The sequence below is a fragment of the Apteryx mantelli genome, chromosome 10 (genome assembly GCF_036417845.1).
Source record: "Apteryx mantelli isolate bAptMan1 chromosome 10, bAptMan1.hap1, whole genome shotgun sequence".
In the NCBI taxonomy this organism is placed as follows: domain Eukaryota; kingdom Metazoa; phylum Chordata; class Aves; order Apterygiformes; family Apterygidae; genus Apteryx; species Apteryx mantelli.
This window is the reverse complement of record NC_089987.1, coordinates 20,628,492-20,655,244: the sequence shown is the minus strand read 5'-3', so window position 1 is coordinate 20,655,244 and position 26,753 is coordinate 20,628,492. Positions and strand designations below refer to the sequence as shown.

The 26,753-nt window shown below is 42.2% G+C and overlaps 1 protein-coding gene across 11 annotated transcripts; it reads left to right on the top strand.

Annotated features, from left to right (window-relative positions):
- LOC106483191 (dipeptidase 2-like) lies at positions 1–26,753 on the top strand. 11 transcript variants are annotated; one of them, XM_067302609.1, is made up of 15 exons: positions 206–244; positions 1,123–1,181; positions 1,796–1,897; positions 7,540–7,592; positions 7,674–7,820; positions 8,562–8,688; positions 9,200–9,329; positions 9,654–9,795; positions 10,654–10,723; positions 11,256–11,432; positions 11,615–11,702; positions 12,361–12,436; positions 13,082–13,117; positions 14,146–14,281; positions 15,431–17,859. In XM_067302609.1, exons 5-15 carry the CDS (start codon positions 7,690–7,692, stop codon positions 15,620–15,622), a joined length of 1,305 nt encoding a protein of 434 aa, XP_067158710.1. In that variant the 5' UTR covers positions 206–244; positions 1,123–1,181; positions 1,796–1,897; positions 7,540–7,592; positions 7,674–7,689; the 3' UTR covers positions 15,623–17,859. The 11 variants fall into 11 exon arrangements, 10 of the variants coding, with proteins under 10 accessions (XP_067158708.1, XP_067158707.1, XP_067158706.1 ...); XM_067302610.1 differs by having other exon boundaries at positions 211–269; XR_010885300.1 differs by lacking the exons at positions 1,123–1,181; positions 1,796–1,897; positions 7,540–7,592 and having other exon boundaries at positions 1–244; positions 15,431–17,532; positions 17,646–17,859.

The following is a 26,753-nucleotide window of genomic DNA, read 5'->3' as shown; positions in this document are numbered from 1 at the left end:
GCCCCGGGCGCATGGGCCCCCAGGCGGGCAGCCACAGACGGAAAGCTCTCGCAGACCTTATCCCCGCGCAAGGGGCAACCACCGCCTTGCTGCCAAGTGTGCAGCCCGCGACGTCTGAGCTGAGGAAACGCAGACCATTCCTTCAGCGCTGCTCTGATGCCAGGCGGATCCGGTGCCAGGCTCGAGCCATTGCATCCAACACAGTGGAACGTGGATTTTGTCTCTGCTGCATTTTCCTAACAAGGTAACCTGCTCCAAAGAGCCTTAAGGTAAACAAGAAAAAGCTGCAAGTCTTGTGTCAACTTTCACTTCTCAACTCTGCTCAGTCAGCATGAAAAAACCTGTCTGGGTTTCCTATTTTATGTTCAGTGCTGTTGAAAAGGGGGTGCCTAGAATACCACGTACCTTGCCGTTTCTGAGTGACAGGGTACTTGAGTGTCTTTCTTACCTAACCAGTTTTAAAGGTAAATGAGTTTTCTTGTTGTAGTATAAAGAATATTTTGCATATTTCCTAACAGCAGGAAACCTAGAAGGTAATTTTATTCTCTGTATTTGGGTCTTAGTGACTTTGCATTAATGTTAAGTAGGAAATTCTTGTAGCTACCAAGAACAGCATTTCTGTACAAATACACAGAGCTTAGATAATGTGTAGATGAGGATCTGTTCTGGCAGCAGTTGCTTGATGTTGCTGAGCATGTAGACATGCTTCCTGCTTAAAATCTTCCTGAATATCACTATGCACTTAATATTGATTTGGGAGAGAAAAAAAAAAAAAAGAGAGAAAATATTTGGATCAAAATTTACAACTTGCAACAGCTTTATGCAGCACTGGAACAGAGTCTCTGGGTGAACTAGATTTGCTGCTTTCTCATTAAGCATTTTGAACTGATGCAAGGTTTTTGGAATGGTAGCTATACTACACTGTACAGCAGAGTACATAATAATTTATGAGATCTCAGTGCTCCCTTCAGGAGTCATTTTGTCAGGGTCTGGCAGAGTGCATCTAGACAGAGGTTGCAGCTCTGGGCTGTGAGCCTGGCAAAGGCTGCGCTCCCACCTTGGAAGCATTTCAAGAGCGGTTGTGTTTTCAGCAGTCAGTGTTGCTCAAAATCTTTCATTCAGGTGCCGTGATCAGAAGAAATTAGAAAGAAGTGCTTTCTGTCTCTTCGCTTTGAAAAAAGGTGAGCAGCAGGAAAACCCAAAACTCGGAGTATGTTTGAAAACGCTCTCCTCTTAAAGCTGTGCGCTGCCACCTCTCCCATGAGTTTGTACTCGCGTGCGCCGCTCAGTGCAGTCGTGCGGGAGCGGCAGGCGGCCTCGCCGTGGCACGAGTATCCCTGTGGGCTGCCCCATGCTGAAGCAAGGTTTGTTGTCTCCTATGAGAGCATTATGTCCACATGCCACATTTGTTACGGTAAACTCAACCATTAATGCTCATCCTCTTGGCATTTATCACTGTTTTGTAGCATCATTTTTGAAGGCAGCCTCTGAACAATTCCAGAATATCAGCACTAAGTGGGCAAAACCCCGCCAAAAAGGATGAGCCTGTTGGGAGCAGGGGCTGGAGGGGACGTGGCTTGCACAGACCCTGGCACAGAGAGGGGCACCGGGACAGGGGTGCAGGTTGAACGGGGGGCAGCAGCGCAGGCTGGGGACCGTGGCAGGGCAGTTTGGAGGGGGAACGCCAGGATGCCTGTGTGCAGTGCAGCGGGGTGCGTACGGCCAGGGCGGCTCACGGAGGGGAAGCTGCTCGAGTCTGCACGTGCTGTTCAGAGGCTTCTGGTTTGCCTTCCAGGAAAGCGGCCCTGTGAGGCTTGAGGAAGAGGAGATCTGCGTGTTATCGAAGGAGCCAGCTGAGCCCTCGGGTTACACACTCCCAGCTAGCTGCTCTGCCAAGGTCAGCACTTCTAAGCTGGAGGTGGTTTGGCCTGATAATGTGTGGTCTGACACAGTGCTATTGAAGTAGTTGTCAGGCTCTTTTGGTCTGTTTTGTGTTTAGGAAATTATGCCGTAAAGTGTATCTGTCTTGAAGTTACAAGAATTTCAGAGACTTAAGATTTCTGAGAAAATAGTTCTCATCAGTGGTCATTAGGTTATAAGACACATAGCATTAGTGAGAGCTCCCATTTAATTCATAATTACTGGATTCAGTAGTCTGAATTTGTCAAAAAGCCTTAAAAAGCTGCAGACAGAAAAAAACAACAGTGAAGGAAAGAATGGGAACCTGACTGGAAAGAAATTCAGTAACTGTTGGTTTTTTTTAAGGGAAGTTTTGAGCAATCTTTCTCGACTGGCAATATGATGTTATGTTACATATAAAAAATTTGCTGTCTACGTGCATGGTGGACAGCATGTGAAACATCCAAGGATGCACAGGGCAAAACCTAAGACTGAATTTACAAATAAAGAAGTACTATTACTGTCCTTAAAGGGTTCCTCTTTCCCAGGAACTTTGCGACGAGCTATCACGCTTGTTGCTTTTTCTTTTTCCCTTGAGATCCTGAAACACCTTCCATCCTTGACTGTATTTACTCTCCTTTATTCCTTCCTCAAGCAATGGGCTTACCAGCACCCTGGTTTCTCATTGCTCTGTGGCACTTGGGGTCACCCCCCTGTTTCACCCCCGTGCGCAGCGGAGCTGCAGCTGGGGCGCGCTGGGAGCGTCCCCGTCCCCGTTAGCATTACCAGGGAGGGCACTGAGCAGCAGCAGCAGCACATCGGGGAAGGGATCGCACGCTGGAAATTCCCAGTTGTAATACTCGTATCGGGACAGCACTAAGGAGGTCTCTAAGCAGGGTAGCAGGTAAGCATAACATGATTTGGAGTGGTAGTGGTGGAAGGAATTTCAAACAAAAAAATTGAGGGAAAGACTTTGACAAGGTGAATTTCAAAGAGATCAGCATATTAAAAAAATATTAAAAAATTCTTGGTATGCTGCATGTGTCTTTGCTCCTAATCTTTTTATTTAAAAGCTGGCATCCTAATTTAGGCAGTAAGGAGAACTAACATTTTTGCTAGAAATCGGCAAGGAAATCAGAGTGCTGACTTCACAGTTCACGGCATGCGGACAAAGCTGAGCCTACAGGATGTCCTGGGATTTAAGCAAGGCTGTAAGATGTGTAATGGAAAGCAAGGCAAACTGCAGAGTAAAGGTTCACCTTCATGCCAGATAAAGCAAACATCTCTTTCTGGGCTCCAGAGAGGAAGTTTTCACCTGGGGTCCTGCTCAGCCTGAGCTGTCCATGCTGTTGCAGCTCAGCTGCTACCTCGCTCTAAGGCAGCTGCCTCGGAGCTGCCCTAGTGCTACCTCCAGGAGCTCCCAGCGTGACTGGATTGTGCAGGGGAAGAACCTTGCTCGTTTTTCAGGAGGTGTTTCTCTCCTGAGCTCTGAACTCTATTTTATTGCACTTTATGTATTTGATCGAGCACAGTAATTCAATGTGCTTGGGTATTAATGTCAAGGCTGTCATGAGGTATTTTAGTAAAGAATGAGATGGAAAATAAGGATCAAAAGGGATGAAAGGAATGTTGTTCCTAACTGGGATTTGATGCATTTAAATAGCCGCAGCTGTTTACTGAATTTTTTGCACTGAGGTCTGACCCGCCTGCTGGGAAGGAAAAGAGAAGCCTGGCAGCTTGTCTGTATTTCCAAAGATGGTAAATGACAGAAGCATGCTGAAAAGCTTTCCTTTCTTTCTGTGGAACTTTCCACTGAAAGGTGTCTGTCTAAAAAGAGCCGCCCCCCTTCCTCCAGCCCCTCCTCGCTGCATCCTTATGTGGCAGATCTGGTCTTCCAGCTTCACTGCAGCTCCCTTCTCCGTGACGTAGGAACCCTCAAAATGCAACGCACACTCTCTCCATGCTCGTGTTTTATTGATAGTAACTTCCTGGCTGTTCACGAAGAGCCTGAAGAATGTAAACCAATGGCTGAAGCAAAACAGCGTGAGTAGCAAAGCTGCATTTCTGCAGTCCGAGTCTCCAAAGACTCGCTCTGCGCCCAGCCCAGATCTCCAGGGGCTTAATTTAGTACTTGTTGGCCTGTGAGCCGGTGGCTTTTCTAGGCCTGGTGCCCCCAGACCGCTGGGCCTGCGCTGTGGGCAGAGGAGTGCCTGGACTGGAAGTGAGTCCCGTTCTGAGCGGGAGGTGCGAAGGCTGGTCTGGAAAGAAGCATTTCCGCTCTGAGAAGCGGAAAGCGGAGGAAACAGCAGTGCGTTGCGCACCTCCCTGACCTCTTTCCCTGTGTGTTGCAAGCCTGTGATGTTGTGTGTAGCTGGAGCAGGGCTGCAAGTCGGAAGAGAGTTTTCTCTTTGTGCTCGTGGTCCCCTGTAACGTTACCCCCGTTTCTCCGGGACGTTTGCAGAGCTTTGGCTGCAGAGCCTGCCGCGGAGTGGGAGAGACGTTTTACTTGATACCCCCACTGCACTGTACTATCCAACTTTCTGCACCAGCTTAATTAAAATAAATCAATTGTAAGCAAACCATTGCAGTTTTAAATGCATAGAGGACTTTGATACGATTCTGCTTATCTTCTATTTTTGGAGAGTACCCTGTTGCATGAATGGATTTTATTGAATGCAAGTAAGAGAAGAAAACCAAATGCAAGGTCAAAGTAGTGCAGCAGGGCTCATGGTTTGAACCTGGATTTCAGTGTATCTAGATGTAATGTGTGGCCTGATGAAGTCTCTATATCTTTGTATCTGGATGAAAATTGAGGCAGCGCATAATCTATAACTATTCAGTTTCTCTGAGTAGAAGTAAGAACAGAGGTCAGCTTGTTCAGAAGTGGCACATCTCAGCTGCTTCCAAGGACAATTCAAATAGTTTTGCTGCTAAAGGCCACATTAAAAAAAAAAAGATAGAAAATGACTGTCCTATTATTTTCTTCCATATATACAAATATAAAGCTATGGCAATGAATAAAAGCAGAAAAATCTTCCTTGCAACCAGTTAATGTGGGAAGAACACAGGAGGATCACTTGATTATCGTGCAGGCATCAGAGGAAAAAATTATTTCCTCCACCAGGTATGGTACGAATCCTAGATAAACCAAACTGTTGCCACAGAGTAAATAAACTCTGGCGAGGGCACGTTGCTTGAGAATGTCATCCTGGACTTGCAAGGCCTTTCCCTTATTCCAGCCCCAGTAGCTGGGGCTGAAGGAAACTGTTCCCGTGAGAAAACCCAGATGCGTAGACTTAGGCTGTAAACTGATTCCTGTACTGTCCTGAGGGCCTAGCCAAAAAATGCCTTTATTTTGTACATATGAGAAAAAACTCGATGGAGTCGATCCTCTTTGTGGTGTTTGTTAATGAACGGGAAGATGCACCGTTACGCATCCTCACAGGGACGAGGCACTTCCGCAGAGCTTTCCTGTACGTGGCGTTAGGCCTCTTCCCCTCGCGGGTACCCTCTGTGCCGCTCCTTAGGTTATGGGCACCTCGTTGAAAATATTAAGGGGCGAGGGGTGCTTCCTCTTTAGTTAGCGCCACGGTTCCCCCGTATCGTGTTTACACTGGATCTTCGCTTGTGCCTGCGTGCTGCCCTGTTTATTCGGCTGTCCTCGGGACCGCTTCAGAGCTGACTTTAACCCCGCTTCTCCATCTACGCTTTCTTTTGCGTAAGGTTGTATATTGCCGCTGTTCGGAAGTGCTTCCCGCCAGGCGGTCCCGCAAGGTAACGCTGTCCCAGGTCTTGGGAAACGGGAGAGGCTGGAGCCAACTTTTCAAAAGAGGAACCTTAGGAATTTTTGTCAAAGTAAAAGGATTTGTTAGAACAGCAGTTTGCACCTTTGTAAAGCCAAGATGCAGGGTCATTGTTGATTTCATTTTTACTTGTAAGCCTTTATTTTCTCTCTAAATCAAAATAATACATGTGAAAAATGCATTTTTATTTTAAAAGTCTTAATTACACAGCTTGCTTTAACTTATACTAGCTTATTATTAAAATAAAATTCCTTTAAAAACATATTTACATTCCATCAGACACAGACAGGGCAAATAAGCCAGTTAACTTTTCCTTTGATTTATGCTCTGCATCTTGTAGGCAACCGGAAAACAGTGCGATACCTAGGCTGGAAATACACGTTTATTAAGAACATGGCTTTCACTGTGCTGCTTTTTGGTGTCCTGGTTCCAGACCTACTCTTATTTCAGTTTAGATTTTTATAATCAAAATGGTCTAGTACGAGGAGGGAAAGGGGTTTTGAGCAGGATGCCGTCAGCAGGTAATCTGCTCAGCGTGACTTGAAATCACTTCCAATGCTGCCGTTTTATGTGGATCTCCCTTGAGATATCTGTGCCTTTATTCAAGAATATGCTGCTTTGGAAAGGAATCCGTTTCCTGGGAATGTGTTCCTGCCTCCTGCTGTTTTGGAAGACTCGCATAAAGGCAAGGGAAACATGTAGGCGAGCTGGATCTCTGTTGCTTTGTAATTTTGTTGCATCTTGGATAGTTGCTATTTTATTTTAACCTCTGGAGGCAAGGAATTAATGAAAACAACTTCCTATATTAATAAAAACACACAACCTTTTGTGCTGCCAGAAGAAAGTTTATGAACATAAACTTCATTGTCTCAGAGTGGAAAGCAAAGGAAATGTCGGCGTTATTTTTCTTTTTTTATAATCTTTTGGAAAAAAAATGAGCATTGACTGTGCACTATTAAAATTCCAGACCTTATCCTCTGGACTTCTTCCATTATGATAAAAAGGGTTTCACAGGGTCCCTGCCTCTAAATTTGGGTGTCACTAGAAGGACCAAGGAGATGCCTGCTCCTCGGCTTTGTAGGTCACTCTGCCAGGAGCTGTGAGTGTGGAATATATATTTTCAGCTCTTGGCGGAATTTGTTTCCTTTACACAGAACAGGAAGTATTTCTAAAGTGTTTGTAGCAATGCTTTGTGACTGACACCCAAAAGACACACAGACTTGCACAAGTTTGAGTACTATATCGAAAAAAAAAAAAAGGTTGAAAGAGTACTGGGTGCTTTAATTACTCCTTAAGTTATTGTCATACCCATTTTTGTCATGGAAATAAAGTGACACTTTCAAATTTGGCACATCTTGCCCTTACTATCACGTGGAAAAAATGTTAAATCTTTGTACTCTGCAATACTCTGAGGTGCCGTGTGTTTTGGCAATACAGGGTTTACTCGGGAGGAGAAGCTGATTTTTAGAATTTCTCAAAACCAGTTTCACTGTTCAGTGCAGTGGAAGGTTTCCCAAATAGCGGGAACAAATCAACTGATGTGGCTCTGATGGAGAGCGCTTCCCGGTCGCAGTGATCTGGCCGCAGAGCTGCTTCGGGGAGGTGGGAGCACAGGGTCTGCCAGACCGGCTCTGCTGGCTGTGGGGGTGGGATGGTTTCCTCCGTGGGCAGCTGCAGCGTTTACCAGGTGGCTAAAGGTGCAAAAACTTGCAGTTTGGGGTTCAACAATAACCAGAAGTCTTAAAGACCACCCCCCCCCCAACTCTTGGAGAATGCAGCTGTCTTACTGTTTCCCCTGCTACCTTCCCCTTCTGTTCATTATTCTCTTTTTCTTTAGAATTTCACTCCAGGCTGACCAGAAAGAGAGGTGTTTTTACTCTGCCTAAACTAGTAAGTCCACCACCTCTGCAGATGGGAAATGTTGCTGTTTCATTGTCATCAGTGAATAATTGTAGCATCTCTTTGCTTTAGCAACGTGCATGCAGAAATGAAGAGAAATCCGACACAGCTGTTCCTGTGGCTGTTGGTGTTCCTCTCCGATGTTGTGCCATTCAGCAATGAGAAATCACTGAGAGAGCGAGCTATTGAGCTGATGCAAGATACGCGTGTCATCGACGGGTATGTAAAATGTCTTGTGTTCAAATAAACCCTCTCAGGGAACCTTGATAAGTGAGGAGGAGATAGTAAAATGTGTTTGCATGAGTAGAGAGGTAAGGAGTATGCAGCACGTAGCAATCAGTTATTGTTGCAGTGATTTATGTCTCTAGGAATTTCAGCTCAGAGGGTGCTTACTATAGGGTCAGGTTATTCTAAATGAACTTGCAATTTTCTGATTGGATTCCACCACCTACGTATTTTTTTCCTTTACACAACATCCTTGTCCCCTTCCCATAATTTAACGGCATCTTTCATTAGCCACGACTCCTGCGCACAGCTGGGAGTAAGGCACCATAACTTGAAGGGGCACCCATACAACTCGAAGGAGCAATGGTTGTGCTGAGTGTATTCTGACCTGGCACACGATGCCGTACCACAAGTACTTGCTTCTAAGGAGTGTGGCTGCTGATTTCAGCTCTGCTGTTCCTTCAGAAAGGATGGGGAGGAAAATAGGTATAGAAACACATCAGCTGCAAAACTGGGAAAGGAAAAAAATGTTTTTGCTGCCCTAATTAGTGAGTGCTTTAAGGAATAAAACTTGTTTGGGAAAGGAGGGAGTCTTTTAAGCATATGTTACTGCAAGTATTACTGGCAATTACCGGCTTAAGGGACTAAGCTAAGAAAGGGAAGGTTGAGAAATTAAGTTTGGGTTAGAAGGGGAAGAACTTGCCTATCACAAGCCCTTTTTGATTGCTATTCTAGCCACAATGACTTTGTGCTGCGGCTGAGAATGTTTTACCAAAATAGACTCAGTAAAGTCAACTTAAGGGAACTCAACAGGACCCACACAAACCTTAAGAAACTTCAGGCGGGCTATGTGGGAGCTCAGGTACGTACCGCTGCCACCACGAGACTGTCTGAGAAGGCGTTTTTGCACTTGCCCCCTCCCTCCTCAGTCACAGAAGTACTCTGGGCTTTGGGTTTTGGCTCTTTATGTTGAGAGAGAAAAAACAAAACGAAACTGAAGAGCAGCAGACACTTTTCATAACGTTTGTGTTTGAAACGTCTGTGCTTTAGAATCCAGGTACTCTTAACCAAAACAGTGGCATTTGTTTTGTGACAAATGAATTAAAGTACGCTTACACCTATTTTGCTGGGTGTACTGTGGAGTAGTTGAGTGCATCAAAAGGCCTTAATCATGCTTAGGGTGGAGGCTCTTGCCTTGAAGTTGTAACTCTTCCTTTTGGGGGGAAAAATTGTAGTGGCAACTCCCTTGCAAAGTGTAGGAAATGAAATGCTTTTCATTGCTGTGGTCTGTGCTTGTGAGCTTGTTATTAGCAATTGGATGTTTCCAAGTTGGAGCCCAGGTTACCTAGTTCACTTGTCAATGTCTCTTGCAGTTTTGGTCAGTGTATGTTCTTTGCAGCGCTCAGAACAAGGATGCTGTACGCCTGACCTTAGAGCAAATTGATGTTGTCAAGAGGATGTGTAACAGCTACAAAGAACTTGAACTTGTGACGACTTCCCAAGGTGATGCTCTTTTTTCATAATAGAAAATTTTTTAAAAATGAAATTGCAGGAGGTATGTGCAAAAGACAGAGAACTGCAAGCAGGCAAGTTATCCCGGTCTTAACAGTAACTGTTTATTCACTGAAGCACAATAACCGACTCTGTGCGCAGTCCCAGCAGTCAGAAGATAATTTGCCATATGAGCGTGCTCTGAGATGAAGTACATGTTGCATAAAGATGTTAGTATTATTGCTTGTGATTTTCAATAACGATTGTTGCTCAGTAGAGCTGGTTTCTTACCTATCTTGAAATTACTTTGCAGTTATCTTTCTCTGACGTTTCCAGGCATCTTGGACAGTAGGAAGATTGCGTGCTTGATTGGAGTCGAAGGTGGCCACTCCATCGACAGCAGTCTGGCAACACTGCGGATGTATTATGACCTGGGCGTTCGCTACTTGACTTTAACACATTCCTGTAATACGCCGTGGTAACCAGTGTGCATGTGTTTGTGTAACTGTCTAGTGCAAAGCGGTGCCACTTCCAAAATGGGGCAAAAATGGATTCAGAGGGAGGGGTCTCCTGTGGCAGACTTCGTCTGAACCACCTCGATAACCATAGGTTTTCTCGGTAACCCAGCTTGCTGCGGGGCAAGGGGGAGACTTACTGTGACAATTTGGGAACTTTAAAATTTTGTTAACAAGAGAAATATGGGGAAATTGCCATCCCCTTTTCTTTACTAGAAGAGCTGCCTAGGGCAAAGCAGGCAGAAAAAGGACTAAAAACGCGTATGATGTAGATTAGAGGGTAAATGAGAGATGTGAGAGCTCAGCAGTCAGCAGCCAAGACTGTCCTCTCTGGCCAGCTCAAAAAGCACGTGTCCCCTGTGCAGCTACCAGAGGGGCGCTCGGTTCCCGTGGCCCAGCGACAGCACCTGCTCCTTCCTGCTTGGCAGACTTCCCCCTTGTACTGCCGGGGGGAAAAGGGAAGCGTGTGCAGAGAGCGCTGATTTCTGGCTGACAGGAGATTGTGATTCAGTGTATCTGTGTCTTCTGACAAAGGTTTGTTTAATGGGAAGATTTCTGATGAGCTTCTCTTTGCTTGTGATGTGTTGCTTCATAAATGTGCAGCAGTCCTGAACCTGAAGGAATAACTTCTAGAAGACAGTTAGGAACATAAAGTGCACTGCGCAAATAAGATGCGTATTACGTAGCTCGTTATCTCTAAATCTGCCTATGTGACATCAAGGTGATCATTTCTGTTGTGTGTGGCATAAGAAATGTCAGCTGCTGATATTGCAGTCTCCAGAATGATGTGATGTTTCTCCTACCTCGCTCCCCTTTTTAAGGTCTGAATCGTCGTCTAAAGGAATGCATAGCTTTTATCCTAATGTTGCTGGTCTGACTGCATTTGGCCAAGTAAGAACTTCTTTTGAATGACAATCAAAGCAATCTCTTATGCAACTAACAACTTCTGGCCTTATCTTTTCAAAAAGCAACTTGTCATTAAAAATTAATTACAGGAAATTTTTGCTACTTAGGAGAGGGTGAGAGCTCAAGCAAGCCAAATTCCTCGTGATGTTCCTAAGGGTAATGGAAGCATTAGATTTAATTACATCAATTGTTCTAATACAGATCAGATGTATGAATTCATCTGTGGGAGTATGGGGATTTGAATAAAAATCTGAAGGATTAGGTTTGGAGTACTTATATCCTGATAAAATGCAGATGGACGGAGCTTTCTAAATCTTGAGCATGTGGTGGTGTGCTACTCAATTGTGAGTGAAGAAGCTACTATTAAATTAATAGGCAAATAGACACCCATACAGGCATAGCATGTTTACAACTAGCTGACAGCTGCAGAATCTATTTATCTGGTTTCATACATCAGCTAAACGGTTTCCTTTAAAGAAACGTAATACTGATACTGTTGCTCGTAAATCTGTTCTAGGAAGTGGTAAAGGAGATGAATCGCCTGGGTATGCTGATAGATTTATCTCATACTTCACATTCCACAGCAAAAGCTGCACTACGTATCTCAAAAGCACCAGTAATTTTCAGCCATTCTTCGGCTTTTGCTGTTTGTAACCACGCAAGAAATGTTCCTGATGATATCCTCCAGCAACTGGTGAGTGATGTCTGAGGGTGGTGGTTTTTTTTTTTTTTTTTTTTAAGGCAACTTTTGCCTGGCCTGTGATGTTATATTCACCTGTGGATGATGGATAGATGGAGCTGGCGCACAATCCACATAAGATGCTTGTGCAGAAAGCCTGAGTGGCCATTCATTGCCTCTCCCTTTCTCTCTTTCAGAAAAGGAACAAGGGAATTATCATGGTGACTTTCAATGCAGATGTACTGGCCTGTGGCAGAAAAGTTGTTAATGTTTCTACCCTGGCAGGTTTGAAGTTAATATACTGCAGTTCTTATGGGTGGATTCTATGAATTTCTTGGCATCTGAGTCATGTTTCAGATTGAGGAAATTATGCTGCTTGCTTATTCCCTATCCCACCTTACCCCAGCTCTGGGTCTTTCTGGAGCTTACATTCATTAAACCATAACAAGAGGTACAAGATATTAATACGTAGCTGGAGGAACTGATGCTCCCGAAGGGAGTCAAGAATCATTAACCCCAGAGTAGTTGTTACTTTCTGGAAAATGCCCTAAACCTTTGTAGTTAAGAGTGGAAAACCTTGGTATATAATGGGTAACATAAAATCTATTTGTGTATGTGGGATATTTGCTGGGAATTAATGTACTGTGATGCTCATGTCTCTTTCCTCATTAACATCTCACCAGTGTAGCTGTTACTTTGAAGACTGTTACCTGGGGTACATAGCAACAATTAACCTCCAGTTAAGCACCAGTAAATATCAAGAATACATCAACTGCATTATTACCTTTTAACTTGTTTTATCAGGATGTCTTTAGACTGTTTTTTGAATTTGATTATGAATCCATGATTAAGAACATTAGCCTAGCACCAATGTGTCTGAACAGAATTATTTTATTACTGTATGCCTAGATGATGTTTTGGTTTCTTTGATCTTTTCTTTTAGATCATTTTGACCACATAAAGAAAATCGCAGGTCCGGAATCGATAGGAATTGGTAGTGACTACGATGGAGTGGAACAGTAAGTAAAACCATATGTGCACTAATATTTGCTTCTTAAATTATGAGGGTTTTGATTCCTTTTGGGGAAAAAGAAGGCAGACTGAAAGAGCTGTAGCACGCTATCCTGTGATGACAACTAAAACAAGTTTTATAAAAGACAGCTCGAGCATTTCTTGTTAGAACTGTATGCAGGTGTGCTCCAAGTGTGGAAACTAGTCCTGATGTCCTGCGAGCTCTGCAAGTGTGTGCTTTAGGCAGGGCTTTGTGCATATGAAAAGGGTGACGGAGAGTGCCTTCTTCCAGAAGTCAATGATGAATGATAGAAAAGCTGCCTCAGCCCTTAGAAGGTAAATGTGTTAGCTCAGTGGTGCTCCAAAGGTCAGTCTTCCACTGGTTCTTTGCAGTGGGGAAGCCTGAAGTGCTTTGGGCCCGCGAGAGCGCTCCTGCTCCTTGGGCTTGGGCTGCTGCCTTTGGCACCCGCTCGAGGGAAGCAGAGCACGGCTGACTGCCCGGTCTCTGCGATGTGACCTCCCGCTTGCTCACTCCTTGGGGATGCGGTGAGATGGGCTAATGATATGTTGCAGCACAGGAAACAAATGCAGGTTGGGTGGCATGTGCCAGCATAACTCTAAAAAAATTTTTTTTCTTTCTGTTGAATCTTCAGCTCCTCCATCTATTTGCTGAGGTCAGACACATTCGGGTATGAAAGTCACGCTCAGATTCACATCTGTAAAGTAGGATGACCACGAAATAATTTTCTCCCATGAGTTTAGCTAATCTTAGCTCTGAAATTATAATCTCCAAATAAACCATAGTTTATAACAGAAGGAGACGTTTTATTCTGTGCATTTTCACAAAGAGCACCAGTTTAATTGATGGTGGAGTTGTTAAGGTCATAACTAAACCCTAGAAAATAATCGCACAGATTGCTTGAGATATGATTATGACAGCAGACTCCCCAGAAGAAAAGAATAACAGAAAACATAAGTGGTTTTGAAACAAAGCCGAGGACTCAAGGAAATACAACTTAAAACAGTTAAATGCAGGTTTGGCAGCTCCTTACTTCCAGTTTCCCTTTATTCTGAAAAGAATTAGCACAAGGCATGCAATCAGTTTTGCTTATTGTAATTTCTTCAGTGGAGGTTTCTGAGTAGTTTTCATTGCCTAAACTACTGCATTCAAAGCAACGTTATTGCTCTAATTTTATTTTGTTTGGAAAAAAGACTCTAACCAACAGAATACAAAAAATTGCCTGCAATTCTTTACTGCATTGTGCTTCTGTAGGTTCCCTTTTGTTCGCAGCTACATGGGTGGAATGCACTAACTCCGTCTGTAATACAGTTGTTTCTTCTTACTTTAAAGGCCAGATGTAAGGGAGACTTATTGCCTACATGAGTTTTTTGCTTTTGCTTTTTTTTTCTTTAATATCCTTCATGCTGTTTTCCTGCCTGCACATAAGTGCTGCTTCATTCCAGAATATACAGTTTAGTACTTCTAACAACATCCTCCATGTAGAAAAAAACTCACATTGTGTCTCAGTCCTGCTTCTGATTATGTCAGTTGGAGTTGTCTTTTTTTTTTTTTTTTGATTTCTCAGATAAAAAATTGAGTCCCTAGTGACCTCATTCCTAAAGTGAATTTGTGTGAAACAATCATTAAAAGAAAAAATCTTTCTCTACATTTTTCAGTGATTTGTGTTGAATGTTCTTGTGTGACTCTTGTCAACAGCTTCCCTGAGGGACTGGAAGATGTTTCCAAATACCCCTCTTTGATTGGGGAACTTCTTAGAAGAGGATGGAATGAAACCGAACTGAAAGGGGTCTTAAGGGAAAACTTCCTCCGTGTCTTCAGGGAAGTGGAAAAGGTAAGATTAAAAACTAAACTGAAACCTGATTCCTGCTAAGGGGGAGAGAGGAACTGTCAGTGCCTTGCCATTTTGCTCAATGAGAGAGTTACGAGGGAATGTAAGCACTTAATGTAATAATTCCAAATACTGCAACCAAGATTGCAAAAGAGCGTTATCAGAATAAAGTAAAGTGAGAGAGAGTGGACAGAGCTCTGCGGGGCTTTTTTTTCCCTCTGTGGTAATCTGCTAAGTACACGTTTTTGGCTTCTAAATGGAATCACTTGACGGCGTGGAGAGGTGCGGACAGACCCGCGTCACAAGAGCGGCTCCGGCTTTGCGTGCTGGCGCGGTAAGGAATGCTGACTCCTGCAAGTCAGTTGAATTACTGTCATGGGACCGGGCTGGGGTCCAAAGGCATGACTAGATCACAATGAGCTGTAGACCTGAATGACAGAAGCTCGTGCAGGGAGGAGGGCAGGAAGGAGACTGTATGAGAGCGAGGACTCCCTAGATGATAACTTTTTCCAAAAGCCCAGCTTGAAACTTGCCAGCTGCTTACCTCCTTCTGTTTCTCTTTACAGGGATAAGTAAGTAGATATTATACTTGGAGCTTTATAGACAATACATATTTCACAGTGATCTTTTTTTTTCCATTTGCCTTTTCGGGGTATGTTAGATGAACAGAAATCAGGGAATTTTCTTCTGTTCCAGTTATTCTGCCTTATGCTGATTTGTATGTGCAGCAGACTGACATTATGAGAGGCTGAAAATTATCACACTCATCCATCTATGAGATCTAGCAGTTTTCTTCCTTCTAAATTAGACACGGTTTCAGGCTCTGTCTTAAGACTGAGCTGACTTCAGGGAAGAATGCTCTTGAGTTTATTTAAGGCTTTCCAGTTAATGCATCACATGTACCAGGAGCCAAGATAAAGAACAGCCAGACCTGTGACTCTTGGTATAATGTATGTGTAATGAATTCTGGGAAATGGTTTGTAGAAATGTAAACATCAGGATAATGATGCTGCTTTCCTCACATTCAAATGTGTTTCTGCAATACAGTTTGAGCTGGTTCATTTGAAGTAGCGCTGAATTTGCTAGCTGCATGAAACTTCTTGCTGTTGTGCTAGTCTGATTTTTCAGGGCCATCCTTTTGAATTGTTCTAGGTGCGGGACAGTGGACTAATGGATGTAGGCGAGAGAGAAATCCCCCAAGAAGAAGTGCAAAATTCCTGTCGCCTAGACCTAAATAATTATCGACTTCAGACAGTCGCGTCCTTTGGATTTCCTTCTGTGGTGCAATCTTTCAGTCTAACACTTGTAATCATAACATATGTAATATTGTATTATGAATCATAAGATCTCTCGAGTCAAGAGAGAGATAAATGGAGTAACCTGCAATGCAACTAGTTATCTTATTGGGGTGTTGTTAATGTAAGGCTATGCTAAAATTTTGATATAATTTCTATAAATTCATCTGCATACCTGAAAGTTAATGTAGATTTTAAATGTTATGGCAAAAGCATTTGGAATTTGAAGTGACAGGTTCTATGTCATCTTGGCAAAACCAGAACCAACAGATGAAAATTATTCACATCTAATGAATAAATCCTCTAATACGTGACACATGTTTTTGGTACCCATCTTGTGGTACTTGATATAAACACTGGGGTTCAGAAATACCTATCAGCAGTTCCACATGGGAACTAGAGGATGGGATTCAGACAGCTATGCTAGGATGCTTTCAGTAATATTTCTGGTTAAATGCATACAACTTTCATCAGTTAGTGGCTTGGTGAAGAAGACCTCTGTAGATGTAGAAGAGCTTTTTTTTTTTTTTTTTAAAGATGAGAAACTGGGTGGTATGGATAGGTGAATTCAGATGTCATGCCTACCACTAGCATTAGGGATCCATCCTGCAGTATTAAACTCTTACGTTCGAGCCCTGACCAGGACGTAAGGGCAACTAAGGTACCGGAGAGTAACTGAAGGGAGGAGGTCGGTGTCATGTATTCAGGTAGGGGTGAGCAGGCAGAGCTGTAGATGCTCTTCTGTAATTTGGGGGATGCTGTTTGTTGCATGTCCATAAAGTTGAGAAACAGGAGTGAGGCAGACCAAAACAGAAATTATAGCTATTCAGAGGGTGAGATCTTGGTCTGATATTTTTACTGCAGTCAGAACAGCAAAAGAGTGTTTAAATTAAATTTTATTAAAATGTTCTTCAGCTTTTTGGAAATCTTCACATTTTAAGCAATGTTCCTGAAATAGACTTATCAATAGCAGTTTTTATTAATATTACAGCCAGCTAAGATCAGAGCATTGCCAAAGTATTAAAAAGCCTGATATTAATTTTTTTTATTATTTATCTTCTGCTGCTTCAGCCTTTGGAACATGCTTCTTTCAAATTCACAATGTATGTGAGGCTAGAAGCTACTTTTTAATAGAAAAGCATATATTGTGACAGGCCTATTTTTAGTAGGCTCATGTGACTTAAAACTGAAATTTTAATTAAAATAACATGAGATTCATGCTGAAACTGCAAGATGGCATCACTAAATCTTTGTGGAGTTATTTCCCGGTGGTTGCTGGTAAATGCCTTCTTTTTTGTTATATAATAATATTTGCTTTTTTTGGTGATTTACTGATGTGATATCTGCACAATTTAGCTAGTATAGTATCAAGCAAAGTCTTGTAATTGGGCTATGGACAGTATTTGTAAACACACCAAGTATTTACCAACTGAAAGTCAATGCTCAACATGAATAGATTGGGAATAGCAAGTCAGCTGTTCTCCAGAGTCACTTAAGGCTGTTCCTGCCATCTGTTGTTGCCTATGTACAATTAGGGTTGCTGGATGAAGACCATGCTCCTTTTATTGCTTCAAAATGAAGCTTCATTTAACTCTCCTGATAAGGTGGTCTCTTTGATAAGAATATTCAGAATATTCTTGAATCACTTACTGAAGTCTTTAGAAATCATGTTGAATAATCTAGTGCATACAAGCCATATTTTTAAGTACAGTTCCTCAAAAAATATTGAGCCTGGTTATGTATATACAGGTTGGAATTACTGCACTGACTTAGATGTCTTGCCTTCCTTGATACTGCTTAACTAGCATCAGAACTTGTTTTTAAGGCACATAATACTGGAATGATGATGAATTCAACAGGACAAATACGTACTTCTCATCAGTACTTTTGCTAATAACTTTGTAAGCTGTTGGGAAACTGCCCTCCATCATCTCTCTGCACAGAACCAGTACTGCAATAGTAAGTTCATTGCACACTTGAAATGCAAGATGTTTGTTTAGTCTGTGCAGCTTTTTTCCTTCTGCCATGTTGTCACTTCCCTGCCCCCTAATTTCTACCTTTTGTCCAAACAGCAGCAAGGATTCAAAATATATTCCTCTTCTTGAAGATACGGGTAATAATTTTTATGACTTTGATTTCACCATTCTATAGATACTTGAAGCTTATTTCCTTGTTTTAGTTATAGTATATGGCACTTATTTGTTTGACTGCTTTCTGTAAAGAGTAACTTGTATCCTTGTGGCAAAACATACACATGAAACTTAAATAAAAAATTCTTTAAACTCAGCTAGATATTGGTGTAATCTGGCAAAACATGATAATGTTCAGAACTGCAGAAAACCCCCAAAATAACATGCAACTCTGCTGCCTGAGGAAGACCAGCGTCTTCCCCTGTGAGGCCGTGGAGTGTGCTCCACGCTGGAATGCAGCTTTGCCATGGGAGGCAGGAAAAAGTCAGGTAGCTTTTACCCTGGAGTCTCCTGGATATGAGCAGTGGGCCTCATCTTCACTTGGCTGCAGCCCAACCTGTAGAGAAGTCTGAGCACACGCACCTATGGAAAGGCAACACAGATCACTCAAGTCACTGTAGCGAGAACGTGCTGATGGTGCTTCCCACAGCACACCACTCAGCCAAGCAGGTCAAGTCATAGAGAAGAGGGTTTATGGGGATCTAGATAGGTTGTCTACCCCAAGGTAGGCGAGCCTCTGCTTCACAGCGTTTCTGACAGATCTGTGAAGGTCTAGAAGGTCACTTTTTCTACTACTAGCTACAACGTTTGTTCAGAAAACTTCAAATAAGCTTGCGTGAGACCAACAGCAAGGTGCAATATCATCAAGCAAAATATGGAATCTTGTGCATCTTGCAAAGACTGTGCACGTGGTATCTAGCCTATATGCAGTTAGTTTTTCTTAAGTGCTCAAAATTGCACAGCTCTAACTTGAAACATGGTAGAAAGGCATCTTATTAGAAGTGCATTTCAAAAGTAAAATGATGTTGGACATGGCTGTGACTGCTGTCAGAAAAACTGCAGTGGCCTTTTGGTCTGAGTGCTAGTGTCACAGTCCTACTGACAGCACCTTGTAGTAGTAGTCACAACACTGCATTTTCCAACAGCTCAAGCAGAAAATGGTTGCATTCCAATTTTTATCCCCCAACGGAGAGGATGATTCAGCCAGGGATTTAATGCCTTTGCCATGCACCAATTAATAAGAGCAATTTGCATTGGTAATTTGAAAGGGATGCTAGCTAAACTGACAGATTCTATTACAGCTGGTGGTATCAGTGAAGTATCAGATATAATTAAGATAGCATCTTTGTAAAGGGCTTTGTTAGTTGCCAAATGGAAAAACGCAACTCATTATTTACTCTGTCTAAATAATGAGCTGTGGTAATGTGCGTTCTGAAAATAGTTATTACTGTTTCTGTAAAGTGCAAATTGATGTACCCTGAAGTATTTTAGGCTGGTTTTGTAAATAAGAGCCAAACTTCAAGGTTTCTTTAAAAATCCAAAGCTCATGCTTTCACATGCATGATATGCACAGCAAAAAAAACTACAGACAAAATACTGATGCAAACTATTGATTTGACTCTAAAGGACTGACGCCAGAGCCCTTCCCCCCCAGTGCTATCCCTTTTCAAAATAGTGGGCTGCAATGTCTACAAAAAGAGAGAACTGCGATTCTCAGTTGTCTCATTTGGTAAGTGGTGGTGCTAGAAACCATTCCTAAAAAGCCTACTGCTGTTTTTAGGTATACAACTCATCTGTTATGTAAAGTTTGAGTAGTTCTAGTTCATGCATCTAAATTCTGCTGTGTGTGACTTGTTTGGGCTCTGGAAGGGCAGTTGCATGTTTTACCTGGGATATGGAGTACTGAAGTGTGTTGGTATTTAACATTTGCATTCCTTCTTGTCTGCCATTGAGCTACTCAAGTAATATACCATTATATTTCTGTGTTTCAAGGTCAGCAAACATCATATATGAAGTCTAGCCACCTGTATAAGTCTATTCATTTCTGTTCAATTTAAAACATAGCTTTAGTAGGCATCTGCACTGTGGGATCAGCTTTGAAAAGCTGTGTATCATTTCATCTCTGTCCTCTTCTGGAGTAGGGTGCAGTGCCATAGCAGCTTATGCCAGCAGAAACTCTGGCTGCTCCTTGGCTGCATGTCATCTTCCCCAACCCTTGTGACAGCACTGGTGTTTGTGTAACTGGTTCAGGGAGCTGGTCTGGCTGAAAACTGAAAAGCATTCCTCCCTCAAGTAACTGGTTTTCTGCTATTGGCTCGGTGTCCGGGTTCACCATGCCGTGCAAATGCATGTTGGTGGAGGAGAGGAGCAGGAAAGCACAGCAAGACTGTGGCAACTGAGACTGTGCTTTCCTCCATTCCCTATGAAAAGCAGTAGCTCCTCTGTTGATCCTTCTCTGGATTCACATGTATGGAGATGATCAATTTGCTTCAAATTCTGAAAATGAAATGTCTAAATGACTGCACATGAATTACAAGAGAGGATTTTCTCACCAATAGTGGCTTTTATTTGCACTTAAGACTTGTTGGATTCAGTTCACAGACCCGGAGCAGTGTGCTAGCTGATCTTTGACTTCTGTTCAGAACAAGCTGTGATGCTGGATAACCCACCCTGAGAATTTTGGAAGGCTTGAGTCAATGCTTCAAGAAACAGATGTTTTTCTCTGGTCTTGATTAGTATCTTGATCTCTTACCTACAAACCTAACATTTACATAAAACAGCTCCAGATGGTGGGTGTTTAGTGCTCCTACTAACTTTCAGGTTTTGTTGGTGGTGTGTTTTTTTTTTCTTTTTTCTTTTTGAAACCAGAGAAAGGTAAAAGCTTTTTCATATATATTTATGATGTTGCTAAGATCATTGGGTACGTTTTACCAGAGAAAACCCCAAATCTGTAGAAATGGGAACCGTTCTTGTCCCAGTTCTGTATTTAATGAATGCCCAGGATCACCAGTGACTGAGCTGGAATTTCTCAATCACTTGGCCTTGTATTACTCGATAAGCTGTTCAGACTGTTTCACTTCCTACCAACTCTTTCCCCATCTTCTACACTGTTTGAGAAACTACTACAAGTTGTGAAGGTTTTTTTTCCATGCAAAGAAAAATAAACAACTGACCCCTTTCCATGCGCTATTTCCCTAAAGCTATGACCTCAGAGCAAATACTAGCCTTGGTTCAGCTACTTCTATCATGAAACAGTCTGTAACTGGGGAAGCCAACAAATTGTTAAAAATGCAAAGCAAACAAAGTGCAGCATTTAGCTTACATCACAGAAATGAAATGCTGCTGCTTCTAATTGAGGCTCGAGCCTTAACTATCAAAACTTAAGTGAGAGGGCACTTGGATTTTACTCTATTTCTGTTGTTTCTCTCCAAATGGCTTTGTAAACTTCACTGGAAAGATTTTCCCTCCTACTTAACGGGTAGATGTTTTTCTTTGGAAGTCCTTTCTCAGAAGCTGGTCTCACTATTTCCATAAAGCATTTATTCATCTGTGGAATCTATGGTTCTGCAATGAAGAAAAAACATGGAACCCAGGGAGCAAGAATTCAAGTTCCTCTGGGGGTTTTGCCAAGAAACAAAAAGATGAAAAGAGCCCAGATCAAAACTGCAGGTAATACAAGTTTTGTCAGACAAACCAAATGAAGGTCCCTTTAGTCTGGAATACAAGCATTTGCAAAAGAGTTTAATACAGCTTTGAAAAGTCCATTTGGATTAATTTTCCAGAGTATCCTCCTGCAGATAAGCTCTGAACATCTAAAGAACCTATTTATGCCTATGCTCAGTTTCTTCTGAGTCCTTTGTTAAAAATTGAATGGATCATGACAAATCTATCAATGCTAAAATTTAAAATAAACTGAAAATTGATCATTAAAAGAAAAAAAAAAGAAACCCAACGAGTAGTATTTTCCCAGCATCTTAATTTTACTTTGAAAATTGCTGCAATATTTAGCAAGTTTAGTGGAGAAAACTTTGATCCAGTTTTTACCTGAGTTTACAGTGTGAATTAAAAGGAAAAAAACAACAAAAACAAAACCCTAAAGACTTGGTAATTTTTCCAGGCCTAAAGATGAAATTAATCTGTCTTTTGTAAAATATGACTATTTCACATATCAAATTCAGCTATGACTGTTTTTACAAGTTAACTGAGGGGGAGGAAGTTAATTGAAGTAAATAAATCCAGAAGATGAGTGGCACCATAGTGTCCTCTTGTGGTCTTTCAATGTCTAAGATCTGATATGTTTTCTAGGAGAACAAGAGCAAAACTTTCAGTGGCAGTTAACATACCAGCTCTTGTACAAATACAATGTGAGCTTTCTTTGCCTTAATTTCCTCATTAATGGCATATGGAGGACTGCATATTGCATCTCACATAAGCTCTGATTACTCTGTCCCTGGTTCTTTACACATGGACGTAGATATTGCGGTCCTCTCAGAAGCACCTCCTTCAGTAACTGTGACTTGCTAAGTGAAAATGATGTGAATCTTCATTAGTGAGAAACCTTTGCAGCCTGGTCTCCAGTCTCTGGCCTGCTTTGTTCATAATGCTGGTAGGATCCTTGGATGTGGGGAGGCAGGAATGTGCTGAAGAGGGAAGTTCACTGTGGTGAAATCCTGGCTGTGAACCTGCAGGAATTCTGCCAAGCCGCATGTCCAGGGAAGTTGTGATTTGGCAGTGGCATCTTTCGTTTTGTTAGTTTTTCTGATGGTTGCCTCTGGGCTATTTGTCACCCAGGTTCCATCTGAGCGGAAAACATCTTTTAAAACAACAGTAGTTATGGATCCACTGTCCTGCTTATCCCAGTTCTTCTCTGCACGTGCAATGGGGGCCTCTGGCTCCCCTGCGATAACCCTTTGATTTTTCAGTGCAAACACTATGGTATCCCGTGTAGGGTACTTCAAGTTTGTAGCAGAGCGGAAGTATTTGTGAGATTTAAATATCTGTATTTATATATATATTTTTAAATGTTGGCTTTAAAACTCGCAAGTATTTAATCCTTTCAGGTATCAGGCCTTCATGCCTAACTGCATGGGAGATGCCTGAGCAAGATTTCAGTTTCCCGGACTCTTCTGCCTGCCTTGAAAGCAGCTGCACTCCCGGCCTGCGGTGGAGCCCAGAACTGGCTCGCAGGGACACCCGCATGCAGCTGGGCCCCCAGCAGTGAGGGTGGCTGCACGCTCACCAGTAGCACCTTTGTTGCCAAGTTCTCCGCCCTGGGTTTGCGTGCGCTGTCTCCAAAGGTGACACCACAGCTGCCCGTGAGCCTAGGCTACGTGACCGTGCTGATGCAGCGCTCGGGGTGCAGACGAGGGTGCAGGGCGCTGCAGTTCTCGGGCTGCGAGGTGCTGCAGGCACCAGCCTCCAGGCAGTGTTGCGGCAGCCCTTACCCTGCAGGCAGGGGCAGCACAGATGGATTTTGTGTAGGCACCTGGTAATTACACCCTGGCCCCTCACCGCCACTCAAGGTCCCAGTCCAGGCCAGTAAGGACATGCCCAGGCACAGCAGGGCAGAGGAGCCACCCCTGAGCTGAAAATGCAGCTGAAATTTTGCATTCATGACCCTGCCTGCTCTTACATCTGCCCCTGATAGAAGCAGAGGGTTCCAAAAAGCCATGAAATTACCCCATGTGCTCTGCTGTTACAAGGGACCTTCCTCCGCAAACAGCTCAGGAACGGATTACTGCTCAAAGGTCAATGGAGACTTCTTACCATTTTCCAAGTTCCTGGGTTCATAACCATTTCAATAGTTTATAAAGCTTTTCTGCTACATTAGATATATGCTTCCTATAAATCTGAAAACTTCTCCTCTAACCCACTACCCCATTTCTGTTCTAATTGGAATATATTTTTTTCTGGGCCGCTACCCTGCTACTGACTTGGTCATCTAGGATGTCTAAGAAATACTTTTCATGTAATGTAGTTGAGAAATTTCCCATTTCTTCAAGCGATTTCAATCATAGTTTCATAGTTTGTCCCACTGATAAAGAAAGAGAAGCATTACGCTGGTCTGTATTATCAGAGAGATACAATATGACTATTATCTAAAGCACCTGAATGGAGGTATTCCACTCAAGGAATGGCATGTATTTTGGATAAACACAGTTATGGATGTTCTCTCTCAGGCTTCTAGACCTGTGCATCCTGTGCACGTAGCTCTAAGCATGCCACGTGCTCTGCCTGGGGACATAGCAGTAGAGTTGGTAATGACAGCAGGAACTGGGCAGGTTAGTGCACCGAGAAGGCATTTCAAAGCTTTATTTAGAGGAAGTTCATTTAAATTTTCTACAAAGTTTTCTATGGTATCATGTTATTGTAAAGCAATCCAAGCAATGTTAGTGCCATACAATTTTATAGATGAATTTTAAATTTTTTTATCATCTGAATTGTAATTTTATGACACATTTGTTTTCTAAAGATTATATTTTTTGCACATGATTTTCTTAGCTAGAAAATATAAATGATTTCATTTAAACTTAGGCTTCTTCCCATTAAATTCAGGAGGAAGGGAAGATAAGAAAAGCTGTACTCAAAGACAGTTTCAGATGCTGGGTCTTCTTACCCCTAGACAAATGACAAATCATTTTAATTGAAAAGAAGATGAAACAGTTACTTTTTGCTGTTGGATTAAATTTAACATCAGATATTGCAAGACCATAGGCTAAGTTAGCCATAAACAATACTCTAGAGCTCATTTAGAAGGGCCTTCCAATGCACGTACTATACCCCTTGGGAGGGCTGATGCAGGCTGTTGCCTTTGCTATACTCTTAAAAGCAATTACTAATGCTGATGTTAATTTAATGTTCGCTTCCTCCTAGGAAGATAATACAAGGAGCGCACAAGGATCTGTGAATTCCTGTCTGTCAGGGACTGGATAAGACGCCTCGCCTCGTAAGTCAACTCCGGTGGGGTGTGCAACCACTATCTCATGCTGGGCTGTAAAAGCCAAGCTGTTTTTTTTATTGTTCGAGTGTTGTCACCTGTAATAAAAAGTGTTCAAGGCAAACTTGACCTCGCTTGCCTGTCCTGAGGATTTACACTAGGCCCTTCAGCAGTTTACGGACTACCATTTCAGAAGGCTCTGAGTTTCTCATATAACCTGCTTTGCTTTGAATTGAATGGCATAGGTGTTAACCGCCGAAGCATACCGTTCGGCTGGAAGCTTAAGCCTGCTTAAATTGGTTCACAAATATGTAGTGGCTTACTATATAGGAACTGGACCGGGTCTTTGCTTTGCAGATAACAAACATAATTTAAAAAGCAGTTCCTGATGGTGTACCAGAGAGGAAATGATCGTATATTTGCTGATCTTCAGGCTGTTGACTTCACCGATATTGTTAATGTATACTAAATTAACAAAACTCAGGCCTTTCCTCATCTAATAAGGCTTGATTCTGCTAGGCCGGCCTTAATGTCTCTCCTAGTGAAACTATTAGCCTTTCTTTCTGAGAAGAGCAATTTTCCTCTCTCTTTGGAAAAAAAGGAAAATAATATATTCTCTGTGCTCTTTCTTTTGTTTTCATTGACCAGTCTGTACCCATGTGAAACTGTAATCCCAAATTCCACTTAGCTTTGTAGCAAACAGGTAATTTCCATCCCCGTTATTTAATGAGAGATAACAGACAATGTTGTCTGATGTAAATGGCTTCTAGATCATCTGGTCTCATTCCTGTCTTCTGTCAGACAACTCTTAAGCTTTTGATGGTCACTCATATCATTTGTAAGTAATAATCAGTATTCATATTCAGGAAAAAAAAAAAGTCAAACATCATCCAGGTTGAAATTTCAGTTCTCTTACGACACAGATGCTAAACAACGAAGTTGATATGGGCAGGTAACTTCTTACCTCCAAATGTGGACTGGCCGCAAACTAGTAAAAGCCATTGTCTTTAGATAAAACAAGTATTTTTGCTTCAATAAACTTGAATAGTTTCCTAGAGCCAAATTCCCTCCTTGGACTTTTAGATAAAGTTCCCATTCTAAATAGGGGAGTTGCTGGTATATGTGCATGACTCGATTCTTTCTTTTTCTTTTCTTTTTTTTTTTTTCTCACAGGGTAGAATTTCAGAGCCATTGAATTCAAGATACTAAACCACCTTGCGGTGGCCTAGATGCATTTTTTGGTGTCTAAAGAAAGACAGCTCCTTGCCAGACCTGCTTTCAAAAGCTAGATGAGAAAGAAGTGCTTAGTTTAATTCTTCCTCCAAAATATGCATGACTCCAAAATATTAACTCTTGAAATGTAGTAGTTATAATCCCTGTCCCTTTTTTCTATGACACCTACTTAGATCAGATACTTTCACTCAAAATTTTATAAAGTGGAAAACAAGAAGACAAAAGGTTAAGTGTGAACTAACTTGCTTAGTAGCAATTTCTCATCCTGCCCTTCTTCTATAGAAAATTCTGCTTTGTCCCCTACCAATTAATATTTAAATTTCCTGTTTTCTTGGTGGCCGCTGTCCTGCTGATTATATCAGACTTACTAGGAACACAAACAAGACGTAATTAAACCTCAGAGGGTCAAAAAGAAAATGCTACTTTTTGGTCAACTGTTCCCCTTTCCTCTAGAGCAACTAATATTGCAGGAGACAAGACTGTGGTCTAAGTGGAGCACTAGCATGTTGTCAATCTGCCAAGATCAATGCTTCTAAAATTATCAGAAATACTTTCTAAATTCTCAGAATTGGGCTAACACACCCACAGAAATTGCTGGTAAAACTCTACAGACCTCAGTGGGATCATATTTATGGAAGTGCTAATTTTAGGGCTACTGGGAAAAAAATCACACCCCTGGTCTTCAAGATACTGTAAGTTTTGAAGAGAGGAAAGTACATGTTTCTCCCCTAAAAATGGTGAGCCTGTAATTGAGATACCCACAGCCAAATGAAGAAACACGGTTGTCTTCCTTAATGGAGCTAAGAGACATAAGTATAATGTAGATTATATAAAAACACAGAAGTCTTAGAAGTCCTTCCACCTGTCTGGTCAATATTAAGGGGTGTAATTGTTCTGGCTTTCCCCAGAGGTGGTCTATCAGCAAGTCTGTGTTAAGTGAACTGAGGGACCTGTATCCCCCTTGGCTGCAGTCACTCCACAGCATGGATCCTTGTTGTGTACTTCAAAATCCAACTAATTAAAAGTGGACTTATTACTCA